This window comes from Hemiscyllium ocellatum, chromosome 1 (assembly GCF_020745735.1).
Source record: "Hemiscyllium ocellatum isolate sHemOce1 chromosome 1, sHemOce1.pat.X.cur, whole genome shotgun sequence".
In the NCBI taxonomy this organism is placed as follows: domain Eukaryota; kingdom Metazoa; phylum Chordata; class Chondrichthyes; order Orectolobiformes; family Hemiscylliidae; genus Hemiscyllium; species Hemiscyllium ocellatum.
In genome coordinates, this window is record NC_083401.1 from 145,473,963 (window position 1) to 145,501,638 (window position 27,676).

Consider the following 27,676-nt stretch of genomic DNA (forward strand, 5'->3'; position numbering starts at 1 on the left):
ACACAGACAGTTGCTCGAGGCTGGAATCAAATCTGGGACCCTTGTGCTGTGAGGCAGCTGTGCTAACAACTGAGCCACTAAATGCCTCAATAAATTTAAGTCAATTGTGACTTCAACTTTTAAACTGGAACTACAGATAGCTTCTTCCCAGAGCAACCATACACCTGAACTCAGCTTTAAGTAACCTCTTCACATTTTTAATCTCAATACTTCTGGTTTGGGACTAACACTAACTCTTCATCAAGATAATCTCATTCACTATATGCATATATTTGGGGTGGCATGGTGGCTCAGTGGTTAACACTACTACCTCACAGCACCAGAGATCTGAGGTGACTGTGTGTGGTTTGCATGTTCTCCCTGTGTCAGTATGGGCTTCCTCTGGATATTGCAGTTCTCTTCCACAGTACAAAGATGTGCAGGTTAGGTGGATTGCCCAAGCTAAATTGCCCATAGTCCAGGAATGTGCAGCCTATGTGGATTAACTATAGGAAATGCAGGGTTACAGGGATAGGTTAGGGGGTGATTCTGGGTGGGATGCTCTTCGTAGGGTTGGTGTAGATTCGATGGGCCAAATGGCCTGCTTCCACACTGTAGAGATTCTATGATTCTTTATATGGTATGTAGCATTCCTGTGACAGGAACACTACTTTCCACAGCCAGCCTGTTCCAAGGATTTCACAGAGCTGCCCTACTAAAAGTCAAAATCAAAACTAAAAGTCTCTCTCTCACAACTATGGTGTTTTATTTAGCATTAAAATAAAAACAAATTCTAGATCTCTCTAACAAACATTTTAGGCCACATTATTTGCCTTGCTGAATCACAATCAATCTAAAATTAACAAAAGTCTATTACTGAAATCCATTTAACAGCAGCAATTCTTAAAAAGCAGAACCAAGGAAGTAACCAGGTTGGTTTCACAAACAGTGCAATCTGTGAAGGTGAATTAAAGCATCAAACACAATTATGAAGTTGAAGTAAAAAGTTTATATCTGGATTGAGGATAAAATTGATATAGATTGAAGATGTCATGCGCGCACCACTATGGAAATCACCACTGTTAAGGGACGACCAACGTCCAATGATTCAGGACTCATCAAGACAAAAATTTTCAGTTTCAGCAGGGAAAATATTCTTAATGAAGTAAATTCAAGAGATTAGAGACCTTTCAGTTTAAAGAGGCATACACACTTCAGACTGTCAGGATGGCCAGTCTTCCAACTCTGAAGAAAACATGTTCAGGAGAATAATAAAATCCTCAGATCATGGGAGAGATGGGCATAAGTGAATGTGAATAAAATTACACATACAAAATATTGACAATGATGGGGTCGGGGTTTGGGCTCGGCGATCATGTTGTATTTTGATCTGAAAGAATTAATACAGAGGAGTGCCATAAAGCACTAACCTCTATAATGGGGACAAATGGGAAGAAAGAGCTTAGGATCTCAAAGGAGTGACTCCTAATATCTGCCTCAAAGTTTCTGTGACAATGTCTGTTATATATATGGGTGGAATCTGATCAAATTTTGAATGACATGAGGCATGGCAAGATGTTCAGTGTGGCCTATCTCAACATCAAGATCATCATGTTTGCATCTTCTGCACTTTTCTCAAGCAACATGGCAAGATTATCGATAGGGAATGGTGAGTTCCCAATTAATGATAATTATTCCTTGTTAAGTGCCTTTTTAACAGTCCAACTCACCACAGGTTGCAATCTTATCAAACGTTCCACAGAAACTCATCATCAGGAAAATGCAACAAGAAAACTGGAGTGAGTTCTTGGTGTGAACACGGTGTGTTCAACTCGCAGCTTGCTCCAAACATCTTCCATGTTGGACACTGGGCACCAACATCTCAGTCACAACTCACCAAGTATATATAATACATACATACGCACGCACACACACACACACACACACACAATGTATATTGTCCTCCAACATATGGTAGCCTCTGTGAACCCTCATGGCATATCTCTGATCTACATACAGGATGCCTCTGCTCTTCAGTGCTGCACCTCAGGCTGCACTGGTAACTATCGTTATTATGCATTGCCTTGCCTTTTGGTGCATTGTCCACTAAGCCAGCTTTATTACGCTTATATTACTATTAACATCCAGTGGCCCTTACTTCGGTGGTCATGAAGTGCTTTGAAAGGCTGGTCATGGCATTAATCAACTCCACTCTCCCTACCACTCTTGACCCACTTCAATTTGTCTATCGGACCAACAGATCCACGTCAGGTGCCATATCACTTGCCCTTCACTCCTTCCTAGAATATCTTGACATCAAGAAAAGCTACGTAAGAATCCTACTCATTGACTACTAGAGGAGATACTTGTTAGGAAGGAAGATGTGTTGGGTATTTTGAAAAACTTGAGGATAGACTAGTCCCCCCGGGCCTGACGGGATATATTCTAGAATTATGTGGGAAGCAAGAGAGGAAATTGCAGAGCCGTTGGCAATGATCTTTTCGTCTTCACTGTCAACGGGGGGTGGTACCAGGGGACTGGAGAGTGGCGAATGTTGTGCCCCTGTTCAAAAAAGGAAATTGGGATAACCCCAGGAATTACAGGCCAGTTAGTCTTACTTTGGAGGTAGGCAAAGTAATGGAAAGGGTACTGAGGGATAGGATTTATGAGTATCTGGAAAGACACTGCTTGATTAGGGACTGTCAGCACGGATTTGTGAGGGGTAGGTCTTGCCTTACAAGTCTTATTCAATTCTTTGAGGAGGTGACCAAGCATGTGGATGAGGGTAGAGCAGTGGATGTAGTGTACATGGATTTTAGTAAGGCATTTGATAGGGTTCCCCATGGTAGGCTTATGCAGAAAGTCAGAAGGCATGGGATAGTGGGAAATTTGGCCAGTTGGATAGAGAACTGGCTAACCGGTCGAAGTCAGAGAGTGGTGGTAGATGGTAAATATTCAGCCTGGAGCCCAGTTATGAGTGGAGTTCCTCAGGGATCAATTCTGGGTCCTCTGCTGTTTGTAATTTTTATTAATGACTTGGAAGAGGGAGTCAAAGGGTGGGTCAGTAAATTTGCAGACGATACGAAGATAGGTGGAGTTGTGGATAGTGAGGAGGGCTGTTGTCAGCTGCAAAGGGACTTAGATATGATGCAGAGCTGGGCTGAGGAGTGGCAGATGGAATTCAACCCTGTCAAGTGTGAGGTTGTTCATTTTGGAAGGACAAATAAGAATGTGGAATACAGGGTTAACGGTAAGGTTCTTAGTAAGGTGGAGGAGCAGAGGGATCTTGGGGTCTATGTTCATAGCTCTTTGAAAGTTGCCACTCAGGTGGATAGAGCTTGTAAGAAGGCCTATGGTGTATTAGCATTCATTAGCAGAGGGATTGAATTCAAGAGTCGTGAGGTGATGTTGCAGCTGTACAGGACCTTGGTAAGGCCACATTTAGAGTACTGTGTGCAGTTCTGGTCACCTCACTTTAGGAAAGATGTGGAAGCTTTGGAGAGGGTGCAGAGAAGATTTACCAGGCTGTTGCCTGGAATGGAGAATAGGTCATACGAGGATAGGTTGAGTGTGCTAGGCCTTTTCTCATTGGAACGGCGAAGGATGAGGGGTGACTTGATAGAGGTTTATAAGATGATCAGGGGAATACATAGACAGTCAGAGACTTTTTCCCCAGGTACAACAGAGTGTTATAAGGGGGCATAAATTTAAGGTGAAGGGTGGAAGGTATAGGGGGGATGTCAGGGGTAGGTTCTTTATCCAGAGAGTGGTGGGGGCATGGAATGCGCTGCTTGTGGGAGTGTCAGAGTTAGATTCATTGGTGACTTTAAGCGGCAATTGGATAGCTACATGGATAGGTGCTTAAGCTAGGACAAATGTTCGGCACAACATCGTGGGCCGAAGGGCCTGTTCTGTGCTGTATTGATCTATGTTCTATGTTCTATATCAGTCTTCAAGACTATTATCCCCTCAAGACTGATTACTAAACTTAGTGATCTCAGACTAAGCCCCATTCTCTGCAACTGGATCCTCAGTTTCCTGACCCCAATCAGGCCACAATCAGTGAAGACTCGGGTCAATATTTCATTCTCACTAACACTCAACACTGGAGCCCCCCAGGGGTGCGTACTCAGCCCCCTACTGTACTCACTGTATACCCATGATTGCATCGCCAAATACCAGACAAATGCCATTTACAAGTTTGCTGATGGCACCACTAGTTGGTCGAATCTCAGATTGCAACTAAACAGACCACAGATGGGAGGTGGAAGACCTGAAAAAATGGTGGACTGAGAACAACCTAGCTCTCAATGCCAGCAAAACCAAGGAACTTATTATTGACTTTTGGCGGGATGTTACTCATGCACCCCCCCCCCCAAAACACACACACACATATTAACAGCACAGAGGTGGAATGAGTGGAGAGTGTGATGCTCCTGGGAGTTGTCATCCACAAGAAACATTTTTTGGATTCTTCCTGTGGTCGCACTGGTTACAAAGGCCCATCAACATCTCTCCTTCCTCAGGCAGCTGAGGAAATTTGGCATGACAATGAATAACCTTGCCAACATTTATAGGTTCGCCATCGATGGCATTCTGTCTGGATGTATCACTATCTGGTATGGCAACTGTACCATTCAAGATCAGCAACAGTTACAGAGAGTGGTGAACTAGGTCTGGACAATCACAAAGGCCAACCTCCCATCCATAGAATCCATCTACCAGGCCCGCTGTCAATGAAGGGCCATCCCACCCTGGTAATGTTTTTCTACAACCTCTACCATCGAGGAGAAGGTACAGGAGCCTGAACACATGTACCAGCTGATTCGAAATAGTTTCTACCCTACTGTTAGAATACTGAAGGGACTCATAAACTTTTAACATTTGCCTGTTTTTGTTTCTGCTGCTATTTACCTATTATTTACTTGTCTATGCTACGTAACTATGTGATCTGCCTGTATTGCTCACAAGACAAAGCTTTTCACTGTGCCTCTGTACAATTGACAATAAATTCAATTCAATTCAATATATGTTTAAAGCTTCAGTTTGCTCAGGACTGTACTTGGCATGTTGGTATTTTTTTTCTGGTTTGCTTCTGAAATTTCTTGCATTGACACAAATAAAATCTAATTTATAGGACTTTGCAAAAACTCTTGCAAAACAATTGTGGAGTTCAATTCCTTCAGAATTTGATTATGTTTTGGAGATTTGTTTTATTTCTTTATATCTACTTTGTCTTCGTTGTTAGTATGATATTTTATTCTCTCCTGTAAATATTCTGTATTGGTAGAGAATTCCATCTTTGAATTGATATTTCCTGGTTCACAAATCATGTTATTCATTAGCAGCTATGTTGGGTTCATGAGACCTTTTTTCATATAGCCTCATGTGCCAGTTAGAGGGCACTAGCTGTATGAATAGCTGGCTGGCAGAAATATCTACTACACATGTTCAGAGAAAATCTGTGAACAAGTGTACTGAGTTGAGGGTTCGATGTTGTTCATTTTTGCTAGATCTGGTTTATACATCTGACTGTTTTCTGTATTTCTTTAAGTCATTCACAGGATGGGAGCATCACTGCTTGTCCAGCATTTACTACCCATTCTTAACCATGTCAAGGTGATGGTGAGCTGCCTTCTTGAGTCTCAACAGTCTTTGGGGTTGTTGGAAAACACACAGTGCTGTCGCGAAGAAAGGAATTCCAGGACCCTGACTCAACAACTGTGAAGGAAAGGCAGTGTGGTTCCAAATCAGGATGGTGGGTGACTTGGAGGGGAATGTGCAACTTGTGTTCCTAAGCAGTTGCTGCCCTTGTTCTACTAACTGGTAGAGATCATGGGTTTGGAAGATGTTTTCAAAAAAGCAAAGTGAAACCCTGGCATATATCTGCACAGTACACATTACCAACAGTGTTCTTTGTTATTATCACTATTAGATTTCCTTTAAAATAAACAGAAAATGCTGGAGAAACTGAACAGATTTAACTGCATTTGTGGAAAGAGAAACAGTGTTAATGTTTCAAATCCTATTACTCATTCTTGAAACTGTCAAATTCCAAAGAAGAGTCATACTGGACTTGAAACATTAACTCTGCTTTTCTCTCCGCAGATGCTGCCAGACCTGTTGAGTTCCTCCAGAACTTTCTGTTTCTATTTCAGATTTCCAGCATCCACAGTATTTTGCTTTTATCTGAGAGTTTTCTTTAACTTTGTTAGCTTTGGATTTATAACTGTATTATGTTTTTGAGTATTATTGACAGTGCTAATATATAGCACTGTGTTGTAAGCAATAATTTAGTTTAAAGTTCACAATAAATTTGATTTGATTAAGGTTTCACAATGTTTCTGCATAACTAGCAAAAGAAAAGAAATTGTAGTAGCTTTTCACTTGAGCTACCTTTCATTTTTGTATGTCAAGCAAGAGAACTTGAGAAGTTGTCAAGAGAAAATCAGCAGAAGAAAACATAGTCATGATCAAGAAACACCAAACAACGAACTCATCACTACCATTGAGTAGAGATTATCAAAATATTTGCAGAACTTTTCCCTGAACACAATGTTCAATCCATTTTCTGTACAGGATGAGTATTGGTAGCGTGATGTGGAACACAAGAATCAAGGAGATTTCGTACATAAGAGCCTGAATGTTCACCTTCAGAGTCCTTTAAATATGGCAGCAAGAGTAGACCAAGGAATTCCCTTCCATTCTCACTTCCAACAATTTTTGTTGTCACAGTTTTAGAATACAGGTAGTTCAGAACTAGTTTTCTCATCATGGCTTGTTTTATTTATATTCATTTGTGGGATATGAGCATTGCTAGCTGGTGAGCGTTTATTACCCTTTCCTAGTTGCCCTTGAGAAGGTGGTGGTGAGCTGCCTTCTTGAACTGCTGCAGTCTATGTGTGTAGATAGAAACACAATAGTATTCGGGAGGGCTTTCTGGGAATTTGATTCAGTGACAGTGAAGGAACAGCGACATATTTTCAAGTCAGTATGGTAAGTAGCTGAGAGAAGAACCTACACCTTCATTGGACTCCTAACTCCCCTCCTACATGATTGATGATGCCCTCCAGCGCCTCTCATCCATGTCTCGCACCTCTGCCCTTGAACCCCAACCCTCAACAAGGATGGAAGCCCCCTGGTCCTCACCTTCCACCCCACCAACCTTCGTATACATCGCATCATCCTCCGTCATTTCTGCCACCTACAAACAGACCCCACCACCAGAGGTATATTTCCCTCCCCACCCTTATTCACTTTCCATAAAGGCTTTTCCCTCTGTGATCACCTGGTCAGGTCCACACACCCCTAACAACCCACTTTCCCCTGCAGGAATTGCAAAGCCTGCACCCACACCTCCCCCTTCACCTCTGTCCAAGTCCCCAAAGGAGCCTTCCACATCCATTGAAGTTTTACTTGCACTTCCACACATGTATCCGTTGTTCCCAATGCAGTCTCTTCTATACTGGGGAGACTGGACGCCTACTCGCAGAGTGCTTCAGAGAACATCTCTGGGACAACTGCACCAATGAACCCCAACGCCCCGTGGCTGAACATTTCAACTCCCCGACCACTCTGCCGAGGACAAGGTGGTCCTGGGCCTCCTCCACCGCTACTGCCTAACCATCCGTCACCTGGAGGAAGAATGCCTCATCTTGTGCCTAGGGACCCTTCAGCTCAATGGCATCAATATGGACTTCGCAAATTTCCTCATTTCCCCTCCCCTCACCTTGCCCCAGTTTTAACCTTCCAGCTGAACACTGTCTTCATGATCTGTCTCATCTGTCAATCTTCCTTCCCACCTAGCTGATCCCACCTTCCTCTCTGACCTATCACCTTCATCTCCACCTCCATCCACCTATCGCACTCTCAGCTACCTTGCCCCCCAGACCCACCCTCCCTCTCTCCCATTTATCTCTCCACCTCTGAGTTTCTCAGCTTCATTCCTGATGAAGGGCTTTTGCCTGAAACATCAATTTTCCTGTCTGACTTGCTGTGCTTTTCCAACACCACTCTAATCTTGACTCCTAACTAGAACACCCTTCCTCAGATAAAGAGACCAAAACTGCTCATAATGCTCCAGTTGTGGTCTCAGCAAGGCCCTATAAAACTGTAGCAAGACATCCCTGCTTCTCTACTCAAATCCTCTTACAATGAAGTCGAGCATATTATTTGCCATCTTGATCATCTGCTGCACCTGCACTTTTACTTCTAGTGATTGATTATGGGTGGCACGGTGGCACAGTGGTTAGCACTGCTGCCTCACAGCGCCAGAGATCCGGGTTCAATTCCCGCCTCAGGCGACTTACTGTGTGGAGTTTGCACATTCTCCCCGTGTCTGCGTGGGTTTCCTCCAGGTGCTCCGGTTTCCTCCCACAGTCCAAAGATGTGCGGGTCAGGTGAATTGGCCATGCTAAATTGCCCGTAGTGTTAGGTAAGGGGTAAATGTAGGGGTATGGGTGGGTTGCGCTTCGGCGGGTCGGTGTGGACTTGTTGGGCCGAAGGGCCTGTTTCCACACTGTAAGTAATCTAATCTAATGGTGTGCAGGATATCAGTAAAGCCTTTGATAAGGTTCCACATGGCAGGCTGATGGAGAAAATACAGAGGCATGGGATTGAGGGTGATTTAGCAGTTTGGATTAGAAACCTTCTTTCTGGAAGAAATGGTGGTTGATGGAAAATATTCAGTCTGGAATGGTGTGCCACAATGATCTGTTTTGGGACCACTGCTGTTTGTCATTTTTATAAATGACTTAGACACAGGCATAGGTGGATGGATTAGTAAATTTGCAGATGACACTAAAGTCGGTGGAGTAGTGGATAGTTTGGAAGAATGTTACAGGTTGCAGGGGGATTTGGATAAACTACAGAATTGGGCTGAGAGGTGGCAAATGGAGTTCAATGCAGCTAAATGTGAGGTGATTCACTTTGGGAAGAATAACAGGATGGCAGAGTACTTGGTCAATGGAAAGATTCTTGGTAGTGTGGATGTGCAGAGGGATCTTGGAGTCCATGTACATAGATCCCTGAAAGTTGCCACCCAGGTGGATAGTGCTGTTAAGAAGGCATATGGTGTGTTAGTTTTCATTGGTAGAGGGATTGAGTTCCGGAACCGCAATATCATGCTGCAACTATACAAAACGCTGGTGCGGCCACACTTGGAATATTGTGTACAGTTCTGGTTGCCCCATTACAGAAAGGATGTGGAAACATTGGAAAAGGTGTAGAGGAGATTTACCAGGATGTTGCCTGGTCTGGAGGGAAGGTCTTATGAGGAAAGGCTGAGAGACTTGGGTCTGTCCTCATTGGAAAGAAGAAGGCTAAGGGGGGGATTTGATAGAGACATATAAGATGATCAGAGGATTAGAAAGGGTAGACTGTGAAAGTCTTTTTCCTAGGATGATGACATCAGCTTGTATGAGGGGGCATAACTACAAATTGAGGGATGATAGATTTAAGACAGATGTCAGAGGCAGGTTCTTTACGCAGAGAGTGGTAAGGGCGTGGAATGCCCTACCTGCTAAGGTAGTCAATTCAGCCACATTAGAGAGATTTAAACAATCCTTAGATAAGCACATGGATGATTTAGGGATAATGTAGGGGGACGAGCTGAGAATTGTTCACAGGTCGGCGCAACATCGATTTATTTATTTATTTCATTTCATTTATTAATGAAAGCTCTGATCCGTGCACTATCCCAAATAGTATTTTATCTATGTCAGGAGGAGAAAGCGAGTACTATAGATGCAGGAGATCAGAATCAAAGAGTGTGGTGCTGGAAAAGCACAGCCAGTCAGGCAGCATCCAAGCAGTAGGAGTGTCAATGTTTCGAGCATTAGGTCTTCATCAGGAATGTGGGGGGCCCAAGGGGGCTGAGAGTGGGTGGGGTGCAAAGGAGATGCAAGTCCTAGGCCTCCTCCACCTCCAAATTCTAGCCCTCTGATGCCTGGAGGAAGAAAGCCTAATCTTCCGCCTTGCGACCTTCCAACTGCACAGGATCAATGTCGATTTCACCAGTTTCCTCATCTCCCCTCCCCCCACCTTATCCCAGATTCAACCTTCCAACTTGGCACTGCCCTCTTGAACTGTCCTACCTGTCTTTCTTTCCCACCTATCAGTTCCAACCTCTGCTCTGACTTTACACCATCTACATATCACATTCACAGATACCTTCCCCCCCAGCCCCACCCCATCCCATTTATCTTTCAGCACCCTTGGGTACCCCTACATTCCTGATAAAGTGCTTATGCTTGAAATGTTGACTCTCCTGCTCCTCGGATGCTGCCTACTGGCTGTGCTTTTTCTAGCACCACACTTTTTGACTTTATTTATGTCAGTACGTTACCCCCAAATCCATGCACTTTAATATTGCATACTAATCTCTTATTGAGTGGAACTTTATCAAAAGTCTTCTGAAGGTCCAAGTAGACCAAGTTCCCTGGCTCCTGCATATTAATTCTTATTTGTTGCATCCTTAAAAATTCCCAGTAAATTTTGCAAACATGATCTCCATTTAGTAAAAAATGAGGTCTGCAGATGCTGGAGATCACAGCTGCAAATGTGTTGCTGGTCAAAGCACAGCAGGTTAGGCAGCATCTCAGGAATAGAGAATTCTGACGTTTCGAGCATAAGCCCTTCATCAGGAATAAGAGAGAGAGAGCCAAGCAGGCTGAGATAAAAGGTAGGGAGGAGGGACTAGGGGGAGGGGCGATGGAGGTGGGATAGGTGGAAGGAGGTCAAGGTGAGGGTGATAGGCCGGAGTGGGGTGGGGGCGGAGAGGTCAGGAAGAGGATTGCAGGTTAGGAGGGCGGTGCTGAGTTGAGGGAACCGACTGAGACAAGGTGGGGGGAGGGGAAATGAGGAATGTAGTTCGGAGTCCGTGTGGGATCAGTCGGTTCCTTAGGCAGGTGCTGAGGAAGGAGATGTGGCTGTGGTAACGAGTCTGTTTGAGAACGTGGCTGAAGAGCTTCTGTGCAGAGGAGATGACCTGGGGGGTGCAGTGAGAGAGGGACTGACTTGGGGGGTGCAGTGAGAGAGATGCTGCCTAACCTGCTGTGCTTTGACCAGCAACACATTTGCAGCTTCCATTTAGTAAATCCATACTGACTCTTTTATTCCAAGTGTTCTACTTCTAAATCTTTTATAATGGAGTCTAGCACTTTCCTTGCTACTGATGTCAGGCAAACTGTTCTATAATTCCTTGTTTTCTCTCCAGCTCCATTTTTATATAGTAGGATTTTACTACCTCCCCTCCAAGCCATAGGAACTATTCCAGAGTCTGCAGTATCTTGAAAGATGACCACAAACATATCCATTATTCCAAGGATCGCTTCCTTAAGTCGTATCGTATAACTCAAAGGATAAGGCGTAATGCTGGTTTATCGAGCCCTTTAATATTACTCAGGGTAAAAGTCGGCTGGGTTCAAAACTGGATTATACCCAATCCTGGTGAGGGGGGGGGGGGGTGTTGGTTAAAATTACCAGTGTCAACTTGGATAATTTTAGGTGTAAATATTTCTCACAAGGATTGTTTAGAATTTAGAATGTGTTGTTTAGCACCATCCACCTATTAATGCTAAATGAATTTACCTGGTTTGGCTATTGGATGGACCACAGCTATAGATGAAGGTCGAATCATTCCACCTCGGAGTCGCACTCTATTACGACCTGTTGACTTATCCATCCTCATAAGGGAAGGTTTGCTCCAGTCTGTAAACCAAACATGGTCTTCAAATACTGCCACATCGAAAGGATGTCCTAAAGGGTGGGGAGAACATTCACGTCATTTCTTTCAAACTTGTTTGTTTTTTGTTGTGGATGGGAAAATACTTAGTTTTGTTAAAAAAAGGAACCTCACCTACTTCATTCAGTGCAAGTATCCGACGGTTGGATCCATCTATATTTGACATCTCAATAACAGATCGTTTGATATCGCACCAGTACAACTTGTCTGTTAGGTAGTCTATGGCTATTCCACTGGGCCACATGAGATTAGTGCTAACTATCACCAAACGACCATCACCTTCCAGGGAAGAGCTTTCTATTCTAGGTTCATCTCCCCAGTCAGTCCAGAATAGCCTCCTTTATTAAATGAAATAACACACAACAAACTATGATTTTATTTTGTTCGTATGTTATAATGCATCTACCAACCATTAAGACAGATGTATTCAAATGTTAGATCGCAACAAAATAACTCATCAGACATAATTTCAGCATAACAATCTCTATATATCAAGAATACCTTTGAGTTCGTAATCTTCCCGCATTACCAAGGTGCCAAACATTTAGGTCAAAAAATTTAAAGGGACTTATTGCCTCAGCAGTGTGGATCTTCCAAATGTTCTTATTGATCTTTTTTTCCAGTGAATTATATGCAGTGATCAACAAATAGATTAGCTAACAGGACTATTTATTTGCTGCCAATTAGTGAATAATTTGAATTTTAATGAGTAATTCATGTACACATAACCTATCAAAACATTATAACACAAAATTACTTTATTTAAATTAGCTTTAAAAAGTTTCACATTATAAAATATTGCTGCCATACAATATTGTGCTTATTACTTTTCATACTTCAATTAGCAGCATATTCTAGGAGAACAGAACCTACCAAACTTGCAGAGAAGAAGAAAAGCGACTTCTCATACCACATACTATGTCCTAATAGTGATTGAGAGATCTCCCGTGCCTAATACTCTGTGTTCTTAAACCGGTTTCTGTGCTGTACATGTTAAGAGGGTGGCTCAAATTGCTTTTCAATTAGACTCCTCTATAACACAATTAGTGTCACTTCCGCGCAATCTGATTAAGATGAATAACTCTTCATATTGAAAATTGTGACTGCATACTTTGTAGCCAGGTAAATGCTTCCCAGATAATATTTTACAAATTCATTCATTTGATGAGTTGTTGGCTTGATCAGCATTTATTACCAATTGCTAATTGACCAGAGGGAAGTTAGAAGTCAACCGCATTGATGTGGGCCTGGAGTCGCATGTAAAATAGGTAAAGACAGTAGATTTCATTTCCTAAAGATCATTTGTCGACCAGGTAAGTTTTTACAACAGTTGACCCTTAGGCCAACTCTTTATTCCAAATTTATTGAATTTTAAATTTCACCACCTGCAATGAAATTAAACCCATCTCCCCAAAACATGAGCTGGAGGTTCTGGATTACTAATCCCAGTAACTCTACCACTATGCCACTGACTGCTCAGGCAGTTCTTGACTATCTGACTAATGCCCCTGAATTGCATGGCAATAAGACAGAAAATCTCACCCAATGCATGATATCAGTCATGATAGCACTATTTTCGAGATGATTACTATAATGTTGTATTCCTTCCTCTCGCATTTCCAGACCAAGTTTAATCTGGATATTTGTTAGATCAGCCCTGCTACAGATGAATAACTCTCACAAGAAGTTTGAACTGTTTATGTTTTCTAGCTGATTTCATTACTACGCCACCTCTTTGATTTCACCTTTATTTGTTTCCAGCTGTTACTGCATGTTGTCTGCCACCTCTTGAATGGGTTGAAATTTCACTGAAAGATACCAATTGAGCATTTCGAATTTTTTTGTCAAGTCTGAGACTGGCAATGTCATTGAACAGAGGGTTATATTTCCATTGTCCACTTGTGTGGTGAGCTCAATTATCCTTCAGTGTGTTTTACCACAGTGCAGTTGGACTAACTGATTTAGATTTAGGAATAATATTGAAAAGAGGTACAATTCTTCAAAAAGTGACATTAATGAGATTCTTTGAGATACTGTAACTTGATGTTTTTGGATTCCATATTCTTATCAAGACATTTGATGCAATCTAATTTCAAACTATGCTATTGCTTCAGCAATACAATGACTGCTTTGCCATTTTATATTTTCACATTCTTACTTTGCCAATGGATGAATAACAATTCCTCTTGGTGCATTGACACCTTCATTAATAAGCACTTCTCTGTGCATGCCATTGAGTTTACTCCTCTCAATGTGTGATAACCTGAAAAAAGGAGAGTCTATGTTAAAGCTATTTTGAATATTCATCCTTCGATACCAGTCATACAGATACAATTTCTCATATTAGGGAATAATCTCATATTTAAGGATATCCTTTCCATAAAGAAGCAAATATAAGTATCTGGTAGATAACAACAGTACATGGGCTAATGGCTGACAAACTTCCTCTAATCCAAGACTCACAGAACATCATTACATACTAATACACTGCACATTTCCGGTAATTTCATCTTATTTTGTGGTAGCTTGTAGCATGCAATATAACTAGTAATTCCTGATTAGTTATACTTCTTCTACAACTAAATTAGTTTTCCTTCATTTAATATTGTCTGCAAATGGTGATTCAATTTTTCCCACTGTTGGGGTGAAATGACTAAATCAATTACTTAACACCCAGGGTCAAAGAGTTTATTGAAGTTACATCAGTGGAAAGAAACTTCTGGGGTCAAAAAGCATCTTCTTGAACAAAGGAAAGACAAACTTTTATACATTTCCTGCCTGCCTTTGATAATTACAAACCAACCATGTTACTAATTGATCAGGTTAATCGTGTGACTGCATAGTTAGTGATGGGCATCCTTACAGACCATCCCATTATTCCTATGATCTCACTGTTCATTAAAGATCCCTAACTTATCCTTGGGCCTTTACAATGCATCTTATTCCAATGGCTGCAGATTTTTGCATCTGTAATTCAATTCTCCCTCTCGCAGTGTAAAGGCCTTTCCTTACTGTCCAAGGCTGTCTGTCCATAGGAATGTAGGGGAGTCTCTTCAAAGCCTATTGTGTGTGCATTTTTGAAGACAATTATATATATATATATATATAAAATTGTCTTCAAAAATATATTTTATACATATATATAAAATGTATAACAATGATTATCTGGGAATCTTGACTGAAGTAAGTCTATTTGTGATGAATGTCAGACTTTAAATCAGCTAGGTATGTGATTCTTCTATCTGCACACTCAAAGAATGTCCTCACCCATCTATTACTGCTGATAGTACAGACTCAGAAAAGAACATTCTCAGTGGGAGATTCAGTTTTATAAGCTGAAGAAAATGGTTCACTTTGCTTGATTGACATCTTCAAGTGCTTATAATAAATTGATCTTTTTATGATCTCTTTGATCAATATTTCAGTGTGTATTTTGTGAAAATGCTGCTCCTTTAACAAGTTTATTCTGTCCTTGGTTCTTTTTCGAGATGGTTTATAAAGGCAGAGGTGCTGAAATGTTTGAACGGACTACTTTAATAATGGCTAACAGATGCTGCCTAAGTCAACAATCAGAAAGGCTTTCAGGTTTTTTTTAAAAGCACATGCAAAATGAAAGGGGAGTGGCCAGTTCTCCAAGTTCAGGGTTTATTCTAGTTTTGGGTTAGTTTTAGCTGGAGACCCAAAAAAACAGCTCCATGCTGATCCTCCCTCTCTCTGGCATCTCTCTCCTATAAGAACCCGTGTCTGAATTTACCTTTTTTTTTTGCTAAGGGTGTATTTATGGGATGTTGCAAGAAATCGGAACAACTCTTTGTTAATTTGGGTTTTCAACTCGGTATGAAATTTTGTTTACCAGGAGTAAACTCAGATCTGCCCATTATTTTTAAGTAATTCTAGGATGACACCAACATTTGGGCCTCCATGTTTAATTGTACACACAGTTGTCAACATCAGAGGAGAAAGGTGATAATGCAATTAGTTACTACCTTACAATCCATGTTTTTCTCTGTGATATCCTTATAACAGTGCTGCACTTGTGATAGCTAGGATAAACTTGGCTTTGCATACTTAGATCTTTTGTTTCCTTGAAAATTCAGTAAGTGTGAGCAGATAACAGTGTAATATTAAATTCAGGACATGGATACTTCATTGTAAACTCTCAAGTAAATTATATTCCTTTGGGTGTGGCTGTTATGAACACAATAATAAAATAATAGAAAATGCTGAAAATATTCAGCAGGTCAGGCAGCATCTCAAGATAGAAATAAAACAGTTAAATTTTATTTTTCTCTCCACAAATATTGCTTAACCTACTGAGTATTTCTTGTGCTTTTATTTTTTTTATTTCAGATTTCCAGCATTGGGTGTATTTTGCTTTAGCTGGAAACAAAATTACCAATTATACTGTGAGGAAGAAATTTTAAATTTTAGAAGTGTCACAGCATTATAATATGAGTTTTAGTTCAGAGTTTTGCTCAGCTTTATTTCTATACCACAACTGAGCTCCACATTTTTGATCAAGTCTCCTTATACTAGCTTATTTAGAATTGTGGAGCATGCTGGAAATTCTTTTGCATCCTGGTAGATTTGAGTTATTGAGGGAAAGGAGGACAACCTTGGTCTCTGTTTGTGGCACTGACAGTTGTGTTAGGATAAATGCTATTTCATTAACTGAAAAGATTTGGGACATTTGAACAACTTCTCAGTTCATTAGTGACAGAATGAGTGAGTGAATGGGTGAACTTATATGTGGATGAGGTATGAGCAAGCAGGTAGGTAGCACGTATACAAGATGATAGGTGAAGGACAACAGCTGACAGCTGGACATGGTGACAAGTCAGTAGGACAGGGAGGTTGAGTAGGGTAGTTAGTTTGTGGGGTGGCAGCTAATTATCAGTGGATTGCCAGATTGGGTGCTAGTAAGTTCAGGTCAGGAAGTATCTCAATGGGACATCAGAGTAATGGTTAGGTGTTGGACACTAGTCATGTCGGTCCTGTTTATTAGAAGAGCCCTTGAATGAGTGAGTCCATGACTTGCAGATGAAATTCAATTGTAGATTCCAACTGCTACTTATGCCAATTCATCATTTCTAACTGTTGAAATTTGACACGATTTGATTAGATTAGATTACCTACAATATGGAAACAGGCCCTTCGGCCCAACCCCCACACCAACTCTCTGAAGAGTAACTCACCCAGACCCATTCTCCTACCCTATATTTACTCCTAACTAATGCACCTAACACTATGGGCAATTTAGCATGGCCAATTCACTGACCTGCATATTTTTGGATTGTGAGAGGAAACAAGAGTACCCGGAGGAAAGCCACACAGACACTAGGAGAATGTGCAAACTCCACACATACAGTTACCCCAAGCTGCCCTGGTACTATGAGGCAGCAGTGCTAACCACTGAGCCACAGTGTCGCCCTTAGACTTAAGCATAACCTTTTCCTTGGATGGCTTTTTATTAACATCTTACAGTTGTTGACCTGATTTATATCTGGTCTTTAGAAATTAAGTTATGAGGAGAGATTTTACAAATTATGCCTGTTTTCACTAGAATTTAGAAGGTTAAGGGGTGATCTGATTAAAGTCTACAAGATATTGGGAGGAAAAGACAGGCTAGATAACATATTTCCACTAGATCGGGAATCTGGAAATATAGGACACAGTATAGCAATTGGAGACAGACTGTTCAGGATAGATATTCGGAAGTACTTCTACACACAAAGGTGCTAAAGGTTTAGAGCTGTCCATCACCAACTGCTGTGGAATATGGATCATTTGTTTTTAAATCTGAGAGAGATAGATTTTTGTTAAGCAAAGTTTTTAAAGGAGATGGGCCAAAGGCCATATGGAGTTGGGTCATGATCTCATTGAATGCTGGAACAGGTTCGAGGGGCTGAATAGCCAACTCTTGTTCCTATGTTCCTGTAACTATCACTTCAACGGTTGTTTCCAGGGTGTGAAGTTTATCTCTGAATTTTTCCAAGTTCATGATGATGTTCATTATGCATGATGGTAAATATGCATTGAGTATATTCAATTCTGCAATGAAAGGTGCCTGAAACTTCAGTGTCTGGGAATTCCTGAGACCTCAAGAAATGTGCGAATACTCCTGCTAGCTGGTCTGCACTGAATGTGAGCACTTGGCCGGGGACTCAATCTCTCCATCAACATCAGCAAAATGAAGGAGCTTGTCATTGATATCAGGAAGCAGGGAGGAGGACACGCCCCTGTCTGCATCAATGGTGCTGATGTGGAGATGGTTGATAGCATCAAATTCCTATGAGTAACAATCACCAACAATCTGTCCTGGTTTACTCTCAGCGACGGTCAAGAAAGTACCTCTAACACCTCTGTTTACTCAGTAGGCTAAGGACATTCAGCTTTTTTTAGATTAGATTACCCACAGCGCGGAAACAGGCCCCCGGCCCAACAAGTCCACACCGACCCGCCGAAGCGCAACCCACCCACGCCTCCACATCCACCCCTTACCTAACACTACGGGCAATTTAGCATGACCAATTCACCTAACCCACACATCTTTGGACTGTGGGAGGAAACCGGAGCACCCGGAGGAAACCCACGCAGACACGGGGAGAACGTGCAAACTCCACACAGTCAGTCGCTTGTGGGAATTGAACCCGGGTCTCTGGCGCTGTGAGGCAGCAGTGCTAACCACTGTGCCACCGTGCCGCCCTAAAGTTGAATAGAAGACGGCCTGAGAATGTTTGACGTCAATCATAGCATTGAGTCTGAAGAACAGACACATCTGCCCACGTATCCAATTTAACTTTAATTTTCTTGCCATTCACCATGAATTTAAGTGGTGAGACCGTGAACCTGGAGAGACTGAAGTCATACAGCTTGTCCAGAAAGACTCCTCCCAATCTGCACCATGGGCTGCATCCTCTGGCAACTGCTCTTTCCAAGACCGCAAGAAACTATAGAGAGTCATGAACACAGCTCAGTCCATCACACAAACCAGCCTTCCATCCATCTCCATCTATATTTCCTGGTGCCTCAGGAAAGCAACCAAAAAAATCAAAGACCCCTCCCACAGTGTTTCTACTCTCTTCCATTAAGCAGAAGATATAAAAGTCTGAAAATATGCACAAACGGATTCAAGAACAGCTTCTTCCTCGCTGTTATCAGACATTTGAATGGACCTCTCAAATGTTAGTAATGATCTCTCTCTCTCTCTCTGCGGTGGTTTTCTTCGCTTTGTTCTGCTATCCTGATGCACTTTGTATGGTATGATCTGCACATATAGCACTCAAAACAACACTTTTCACTGTATTGTAGTTCATGTGAAAACAATAAATTGAATTCGAACTCAATACCACCTTAATCTAGGAGGATCTAAGATATTTGCCTCCATTAAATCATCAAGATGAGTCAAATATTCATTCACTGTCTCTATGATCGGCAATAGAAATCTAGAATGCCCTCTTGGGATGGTCATCTTTATCTTAATGCTTTTCCTCCTGGCATTTGAAACTTCCCCTTTGAGGAATCTTCTTGTGGTCCCACGGATGGAGAGTGATTCCTGGCACACACACCAGCCTCAATGACTTCTGTGACTGCTGAATGAGAAATATTCAAAGCCACACAAGTATCTTCATGCAATACAGAAAAATAACGATAACAACATAACAATAACAAAAATGGCATGCAATATTTCTGTGATCTCTCTTCCATTATATCAAAGTGTAGCAATGCATTGATGTTTTTGCTCTGATTTTAATATTACCTATTTACCAAAGTTGAATAGAAGACGGCCTGAGAATGTTTGACGTCAATCATAGCATTGAGTCTGAAGAACAGACACATCTGCCCACGTATCCAATTTAACTTTAATTTTCTTGCCATTCACCATGAATTTAAGTGGTGAGACCGTGAACCTGGAGAGACTGAAGTCATACAGTTGGTCTGCTATAAACTAAAGAAGTGCTAGAAGTTCTGTGGCATCCTGAGGTGTGTCTTGGATCATTTGTCCGGTCTCTGAAAGTCCAGAGACTGCAAGATCTGGTCAAAAGTGTAAAACTATGACACGTGTTGCAGCTATGGGTCCCTTCCTTTAAGTGGTAAAACACAAAGATATGACACCAGCACAATACAGTCATGTTGAGCTATTCCAATGCGAGTGAGCCACATTGGTGCATGGTTAATATAGGCATTGTGGCACATTGGTAGTGTCCCTGACTTTTAAGCCAAATGGCCTGGGTTTAGGTCTGACCTACCCCAAAGTTGTCATTTGTTATCGAAACAAGTTGATTTAAAAACTCCATAAAGAGAAAATAACTGATACTGGGTGGAGGTTGGTGTCTACCTGTTGAATTTGTGTAGATGATAAACTATCTTAGTTACTCTCCTGGGCCTGTGTGTGGGATGGGGGGGGGGGGGGCAGGGGAAACACGGTGGCTTGGTGGTTAGCACTGTTGCCTCAGGGACCCAGGTTCAATTCCACCCTCGGACGACAATCTGTGTGGAGTTTAGACATTCTCCCCGTTTCTGCATGGGTTTCCTCCAGGTGCTCTGGTTTCCTCCCACAGTCCAAAAATGTGCAGGTTAGATGAATTGGCCATGCTAAATTATCCATAGTGTCTAGGGATGTGTAGGTTAGGTGCATTAGTCAGGGTAAATGTAGAGTAATATGGTAGGGGAATGAGTCTGGGTGGGTTACTCTTTGGAGGGTCAGAGTGGACTTGTTGGGCTGAAGGGCCTGTTTTCACACTGTAGGGATTCTAACTCTAAAATATTGATTCCCGTAAATGTGTTTGAAAAATGAGCAGCAGTCATTGCTGAGTTTTGGAATACAATCACCTCTCGACCTTAGATTGAACTAAATTTACCATTTGATTATTTCCAAATCCTATTTCATGATGCTTAAAGCTACTTGCTAATGGGTAACTTAAGGAGCACTGACAGATGTTAAGCTAAATACAGATTTTGATCCAGCATTTAAAATTAAGGTAAACCTCAAGAATTATCAGTCTAACTCCGGACATACCCTCTGTCAGTCCAATATAATTTACGGTTAATCCAGTCAACAGCTAGTCCTTCAGGCAAATCCAGATTATTGCTAATAAGTTCCTCACGCTCAGAACCATCCAGATTAGCTCTTTCAATCCACTTCAGGCCTGTGTGAGCAAAATAAATCTACAAAGGAAATAACAGAAAATCATTAAAAAGATATTTTAAAAAAAAGATCAGTCTTTTATATGTTAAATTATCGAATGCTTGTGTAGGAATACTGTTATAGAGTTTTTGACAACATGAAAAGAGCCCGTTCAGCTCATTGTATCTGCACCTTGCATGAGCCATTCACAGCATCCTACAGTTCTTTAGATAAGTTGCATTTGTTTCAAGCTGCATATGGTGGCTGGAAGATAAATACTTCTTTTGGACACTCAGTTTTTGAATGAGATGCTCCAGAGATAAACCTCCTGTAGTTAGGTACAAAGAAAGGCTTCCAATAAGAATATAAGGAATAGGAGCAGGGGTAAGCAATTCACTCCCTTCCATCTGTTTTTGCCATTTAATACGATCATGATGTTTTTCGTCTTGGTCTTCAACCCCACTTTCCCACCTGCTACCTACAATCCTTTGACATGCTGCTAATTAAAACTCTGCCGATCTTCTTAAATTTATTCAGTGTCCTGGCATCCACCGTACTCTGGGGTATAAATTGTATAGATGCATGATTCTTTGACGGAAGTAATTCCTCTTCATCTCTCCTTTAAATCTGCCACCCCTTGCCCTAAAACTATAACCTCTCATTCTGGATTGCCTCACAATGGGAACTATCCACTCTCTGTCTGCTTTGTCAATCCCCTTTAACCTCAACAAGATCTCCTCTCATTCTTCTAAATTCTAGCAAGTACAGACCTGAACTGTTCAAAGTCTCCTGACTGCCCCAACAACACCTCTCAGAACCTGAATGCAGAAAAATATACATTGTGAAATATGAGAGAGCCACTGTGAAAATAACAATAACTGTCCAAAAATATCATTTTCAAAGGGGTAAATAATTCCTGACCGAGCTTGCAGTATTCTTTGTAGTGATGCAAACTCAAATTGACAGGGTCAGTGATACGTTATGACGAATTCTCATCACTGAACTCACAGACACATTGAAGTTTTGCCAATTAATTTCAATGGATAGGACTTGTGTCCCTGTAACTTTATATGCGAGCTATTTTTAATTATATTTACTATTCATTTGGTACCATTGTCGAGCTTCAGAATACTGGATTAGTGATGCTGGTAGAGCATTGCAGTTCAGGCAGCATCCGAGGAGCAGTAAAATCAACGATTCGGGCAAAAAGCCCTTTCCTAGCTTCAGAATACAGTCAGTTCTGCTTTAATGTAGTAGTTTCATTCTCATGCAATCCTACGTTATAAGAAAACCGCAGTATCATTTTAAGTAATGGACCTGGAATCATGTTATAACAAAGACTTGTTTTAAAAGTTCACGTAATAGTAATAGTAATAGTAATAAAAGTAATAGTATCCCCAATTTGTCAATTGCATTATAGTGATTTTGCATTAAAGAAAAGCACATTATAGCAGAATGAAAAAGCATTGCATCAAAGACTAATAGGTACCAAGGGGCATTCATATTGTTAGAACAACAGAAAAAATACTTGACATTACTGGCACCATTGAGAACAATCCTAAAGGCATTTTATTCGAATCATAGAATCCCTCCAGTGTGGAAACAGGCCATTTGGCCCAACATGTCTACACCAACCCTCTGAAGAGGATCCCACCCAGATCCATTTCCCTACATTTCCCATGAGTAATTTACCTCACCTACACATCCCTGAACACTATGGGCAGTTTGGGATGGTCAATTCACCCAATTTGCACATCTTTGGATTGTGGGAGGAAACCAGAGCATACAGAGGAAACCCATGCAGACATGGGGAGAATGTGCAAACTCCATACAGATAGTCGCCTGTAACTGGATTCAAACCCGGGTCCCTGGTACTGTGAGGCAGCGGTGCCTACTACTGACCCACCGTGCTTTTGGGGCCATAAACTAAAATGAATGCAGGGTAAATGGACATGGTGGCAATCAGCCCTGCTCCTGTGCATCAAAACAGAAAGAAAAATTAGATACATTTCAAACAGCAAAGCATTTAATATAGTGGAATGGTGATTTGTTTACAGAGGGTTAAGAAAATGATAATAACGACATGATGTCAGTGTGTGGAGATGAGGAGACTTAGGAGTGATCATGGAAACAAATTAGTTTGGGATGGGGTGAACTGACTAAGTGTAAGTACTTGGATGGAGAAGAGTGCAGAATGCATCTGAAACAATCAAGTCCAGGAGTGACGAGGATGTAGATGAAGGTTTAAGAGACAATGGGGCTGAGACACTGATTGAAAGAGTTTACTTTCCAGAGCTGTCTGCAGGTGTTAATGATAGACTAAATGTCGATTTTGAAGTTCAGCTAAGCTCAGAGATGACGAGTACAATTTCGTCAAAATCCATCAGATTTTGATATAGTGAGTGCCTAAGGAGGAAAAATGAAATCAAGTCAAAGTGACAAGGACCTTGCCTTTTCCTAGGAAAAATGAGATCTGGCTGGAAATCACTAAATAGCTTGGCAATTCTGGAGTTATTGAGGTCCTGTTGAAATTGACGATAGGACCTCCTTAGCAGTTTTTAGTTCTGTTTCCTATCTGGAAATTGATAACTAAACCAATGACTGGGAAGAAATTCCAATGGCAGGATGCTGCAGGTAAAGTTCTTGAGACTGATTCTTGAAAATTGGAAAGGGGTAGACAAGCCTTGATCAAGAAGAGAAAAAGAGGTCAGTTGTGGATATGATGAATGTGGGGGAAAGAGGTCAGGAATCAATGGCGGAGAGGAAGGGGGTTAGTGTCTGGAGTGGTTACCCTGGAGATCGGGGCTTAGGGAGATTGAAAGTCTCTCAGAGGGGTCCTTGGTTTGAGGCCTCTAATCCTACTGATTCAAAGTGGGCAATGACACAAACATTTAACTATGGTGCCATCAATTCACTCCTACTTTGTTCTCATGAATTTCCAGATCCCAAGGGATATTCTGTTACTCCATGGTGGGATACTGGCATGCCTCTAAACATTGACTCCTATAAAAATGTTGGCAAGCATGCACACAGCACTGGGGATACATTGTGTAAATGTAACTCTAACCACTCCTACATACATTCTCTCATGCTTGTCATCACAAGTGAAGGGGAGAATTAATATTAAGGTGGATGTTTCTGTGGGATTAAGGTTGAGTTGCTTTAGTGAAGTGGATAGCAATCTGCTGGAAAGCTGGTGGGGAACACCTGTCAGTTGCAAGGGGAAGGCCTGATGGAATTAAGTGCCCATCAGGTATGGAGGTGGCCAGTCTCAGGTCTTTCCTTGGATTGAGGATCTGGGGCAGAAATCCGCCCCTGGCAAAAGACATCCAAACAGAAAGCCAGGACGGGTCCATTTCTCATCACTACTAGAAACAGTGGCTGCTGCCAGCACTGCACATAGGAGAGGCTCAGGATTAAAAAGGGATCCCTGGAAAACATGGCGGACATGGAATGGAGGAGGAGTCAGTGGGACTTTTACTGCAGACTTCACCTCGAGGCTAATAGCCACCAGGTGACAACTGACCAAGTCTTCAAAGTCACCAGAGTCTGTCTCTCTTCACTCTGCCTGCCAAGGTCAGACCTGCAAATAGATGTAGTGGGAGGGCAAGGAAGAGAAAAAATTTCAAGGGTATATGGGTGTCAATTTTCAATTATTATACGTAATCTGCATAACATCAAATTGCCGTGAAGGCTGGAATTCTGGAATGAAAACACAAAGTGTTTGAGAAACTTATCATTGCCACCTTCTACACAGAGAATTCCAACATGTCTTTCAGCTTCCTTCTCCGAGGATTCTCCCCACTCTGTGGAGTCAGCTGTGTCTGATCTATTTCCCGCTCTTCTTACCTCACTCCATTCCTCCCTTCCAGAACACTGGTAGGGTTAGCCCTGTCCTCACTTCCTTTTCCACAGCGCCACACTCAAAAGATCATCCTTCACCATTTCCATCGCCTCCAGAGGGATACCACAACCAAATACATCTTCCCCTTCCCTCCCTTGACAGCATTCCACAGGAACCATTCTCATCCTGGTCCGCTCCACCTCTTCATCCCCCACATGGCACCCTCCCAATGCAATTACAGATGGTGTAACAGTTGTTTCCTTACGTTCTCACTGATCAAGACCTCAAGCACAACTTCTCTAAGAAGTGTGTTATTTGTACTTCTTTCAATCAATTCTACAGCAAACATGTGCTCTCTTCTACATTAGCATCACTAAATACATTCTGTTTTGCTGAACAACTCTGCTGAGACCACTTGCCATGTTACCATGTTCCTCTCATGCCAGCATTTCTGTGCTCGGCCTGCTACAGTAATGCAACAAAACACACTGCAAACTGGAGCAACAGCATCCCCTTTTCCGCTGAGTCACTTTATACCCTTCAGGACCCAAATAGAGTTATAAAACTTCAGACTATGCTTCATTTTGATTAATCCTCTCCCCACTCCCAGTCTCTTGTTTGCATGGGTTTTCTCTCAGCAAATCTACCTATTTTATGACATTAACATGCACCTGCTTTTGACCTATGTCCATTGTTAGCTCTTTGTTCCCTTTTGCTCTATGCACTGTTCCTATCTGTTCCATTGCTCCTCCTTCCTTCTTTTCCCTCAACACGTATCTATCACTTTTCCAGGTCTCTTCAATTTCAATGAAGAATCTTATTGGACTTAAAATATTAACTTTGTTCTTCTGTCCACAGATGCTGCCAGACTTTGATAAAGTCTGCACTTTTGCAACTATATATTTCACTGTTATTCAAAAAATCTGATACAGCTCAGAAAGAGGCCATATAGTCCAATGTGTTTGCATTATTATCTCGCGCCAATCTCTTGCACATCACTTCTACCCAAGTAAACATCCAATGCCTTCTTGAATGCCTCAATTGAACCTACAGCTAGCAAATGTTTAGGCAGTGCAATCCATACCCTAACTACTCACTGCGTGATAACACTTTTTCTTACATTGTCCTTGCTTTGTTTGTGCATACCTTTAAATCTCTCTTTTTTTTTCATTTACAAGAGAGAATGGCTTCTCCCTGATGTTGGGATAGGAGTTGGGGAGGGAATGGGAAATGAGGTGTTGGAAATGGGATCCTCGGTTGAGAAAAAAGGAGAATATGCCAGAGGCACCCCAGTGGAAGGTGGCAGCACTGGGAGACTGAGATGAAATCCTTGCAGGAAGCAAGGTGTGAGCTAATGTGGTCGAGGTAACTGTGGGGGCTGGTAGATTTTTAACAGGTATTGATGAACAGCCTATGCCCAGAAATTGAAGGTAAGACGTCAAGGAAGGGAAGGGAAAAGTCAGAGATGGTGCAGGTGAGGTTTACAGCCTCTAGAAATCAATATTGTATTCCACAGCTTCAGAGTTTGAGCCCATGATGTCAGTTCTCCATTTTCCTTTTGTTCCATCCCTCAGCACCAGCACACCTACCTCCCCCCACCCCTACCCCACCCTGTCCCCAACCACCACTCCTCCACACTTATGTCACAGGCTTGTCTTGCTCACTGTGTTCTTATAGGAAAAAGTGAGGACTGCAGATGCTGGAGATCAGAGCTGAAAATGTGTTGCTGGAAAAGCGCAGCAGGTCAGGCAGCATCCAAGGAGGAGGAGAGTCAACACCCGAAACATCGACTCTCCTGCTCCTTCAATGCTGCCTGACCTGCTGCGCTTTTCCAGCAACACATTTTCATCACTGTGTTCTTAGCCAAGAGGATCCATTTTTGCCCTCTCATATTCATTTACACTAATTTGCATTTATTTCAAATCTCTGTTTCTCCTTCACCTTGAATGTTAAGTCTGTTTCACCTACTACAGATGATGCCAAACCCACTGAGTTTCTCTCTGTGCTAAGCCAAATAATGTCTCCACAGCCAACTGCACCCCCATTAACCCTGCACCACCCCCACCCCCAGCCACTGACATCAACTAAGTAGACATTAAATAGTTCAACTTTGTGATAGAGGTGAGGATAATATCACGAAAAGCTAGGAATCAAACTTCACTGTTAAAGGATAATGTCAGTATATGCAAATTATTTCTAAGTAAACCCTGCCATTCGTGGGACATTTCATAGCTTGATTATTTGTTGCTTAAAAAAAGGTTCATCTGTTTAACAGCCGTTGATTTTACATGGGCTAATTGCTCTGCAGACAAGTAAATGTCACCTCAATGATGTAAGATATTATTGCCAACAAAAGTTTCTAAACTTCTGTGCGTAGAATATCAATGAAAAATTAAGGTATTAATTGAAACTTGATTGGAAAAATTAATTATGCGTGTACATATTCAGGAGCCATCTATGAACAGGTTACCTGCTTACCTTATTTTGCACAGGGTCATAATCAAGCGCAAAAACTCTTCCCATCTGTCTTTCCAGAAGAATATGGTAATCTGTTCCATCAAAGTTTATGCGCCTTATGTCCTGGCTGTTTGCAAATAACAAAAATGGTCTAGGACCTGGTGAATACAAATTAGCATTATTTTCTGTATAAGTTCAAAAACAAAGTTTTTTAGATTAGATTCCCTACAGTGTGGAAACAGGCCCTTTGGCCCAAGAAGTCCATACCGACCCTCTGAAGAGTAACCCACCCAGACCCATTTTCCCCCTGACTAATGTACCTAACACTACGGGCAATTTAGAATGGCCAATTCACCTAACCTGCACATCTTTTGACCGTGGGAGGAAACCAGAGAAAACCCACACAGACACAGGGAGAATGTGCAAACTCCACACACACAGTTGCCCAAGGCCGGAGTCGAACCTGGGTCCCTGGTGCAGTGAGGCAGCAGTGCTAACCACTGAGCCACTGTGCAACCATGTCTGC

At 41.9% G+C, this 27,676-nt stretch overlaps 1 protein-coding gene across 2 annotated transcripts in view; it reads right to left on the reverse strand.

The window, feature by feature from the left end:
- egf (epidermal growth factor) overlaps positions 1-27,676 on the reverse strand; it is a 152,799-nt gene that overhangs the window by 42,352 nt on the left and 82,771 nt on the right. For both annotated transcript variants that reach the window (XM_060826670.1, XM_060826662.1), the window contains exons 10-14: positions 27,172-27,308; positions 20,742-20,890; positions 13,881-13,985; positions 11,837-12,060; positions 11,569-11,736 (exon numbers count right to left, since the gene is read on the reverse strand). In XM_060826670.1, coding sequence (XP_060682653.1) covers positions 11,569-11,736; positions 11,837-12,060; positions 13,881-13,985; positions 20,742-20,890; positions 27,172-27,308 — 783 coding nt within the window. The remainder of the gene's footprint in view (positions 1-11,568; positions 11,737-11,836; positions 12,061-13,880; positions 13,986-20,741; positions 20,891-27,171; positions 27,309-27,676) is intronic.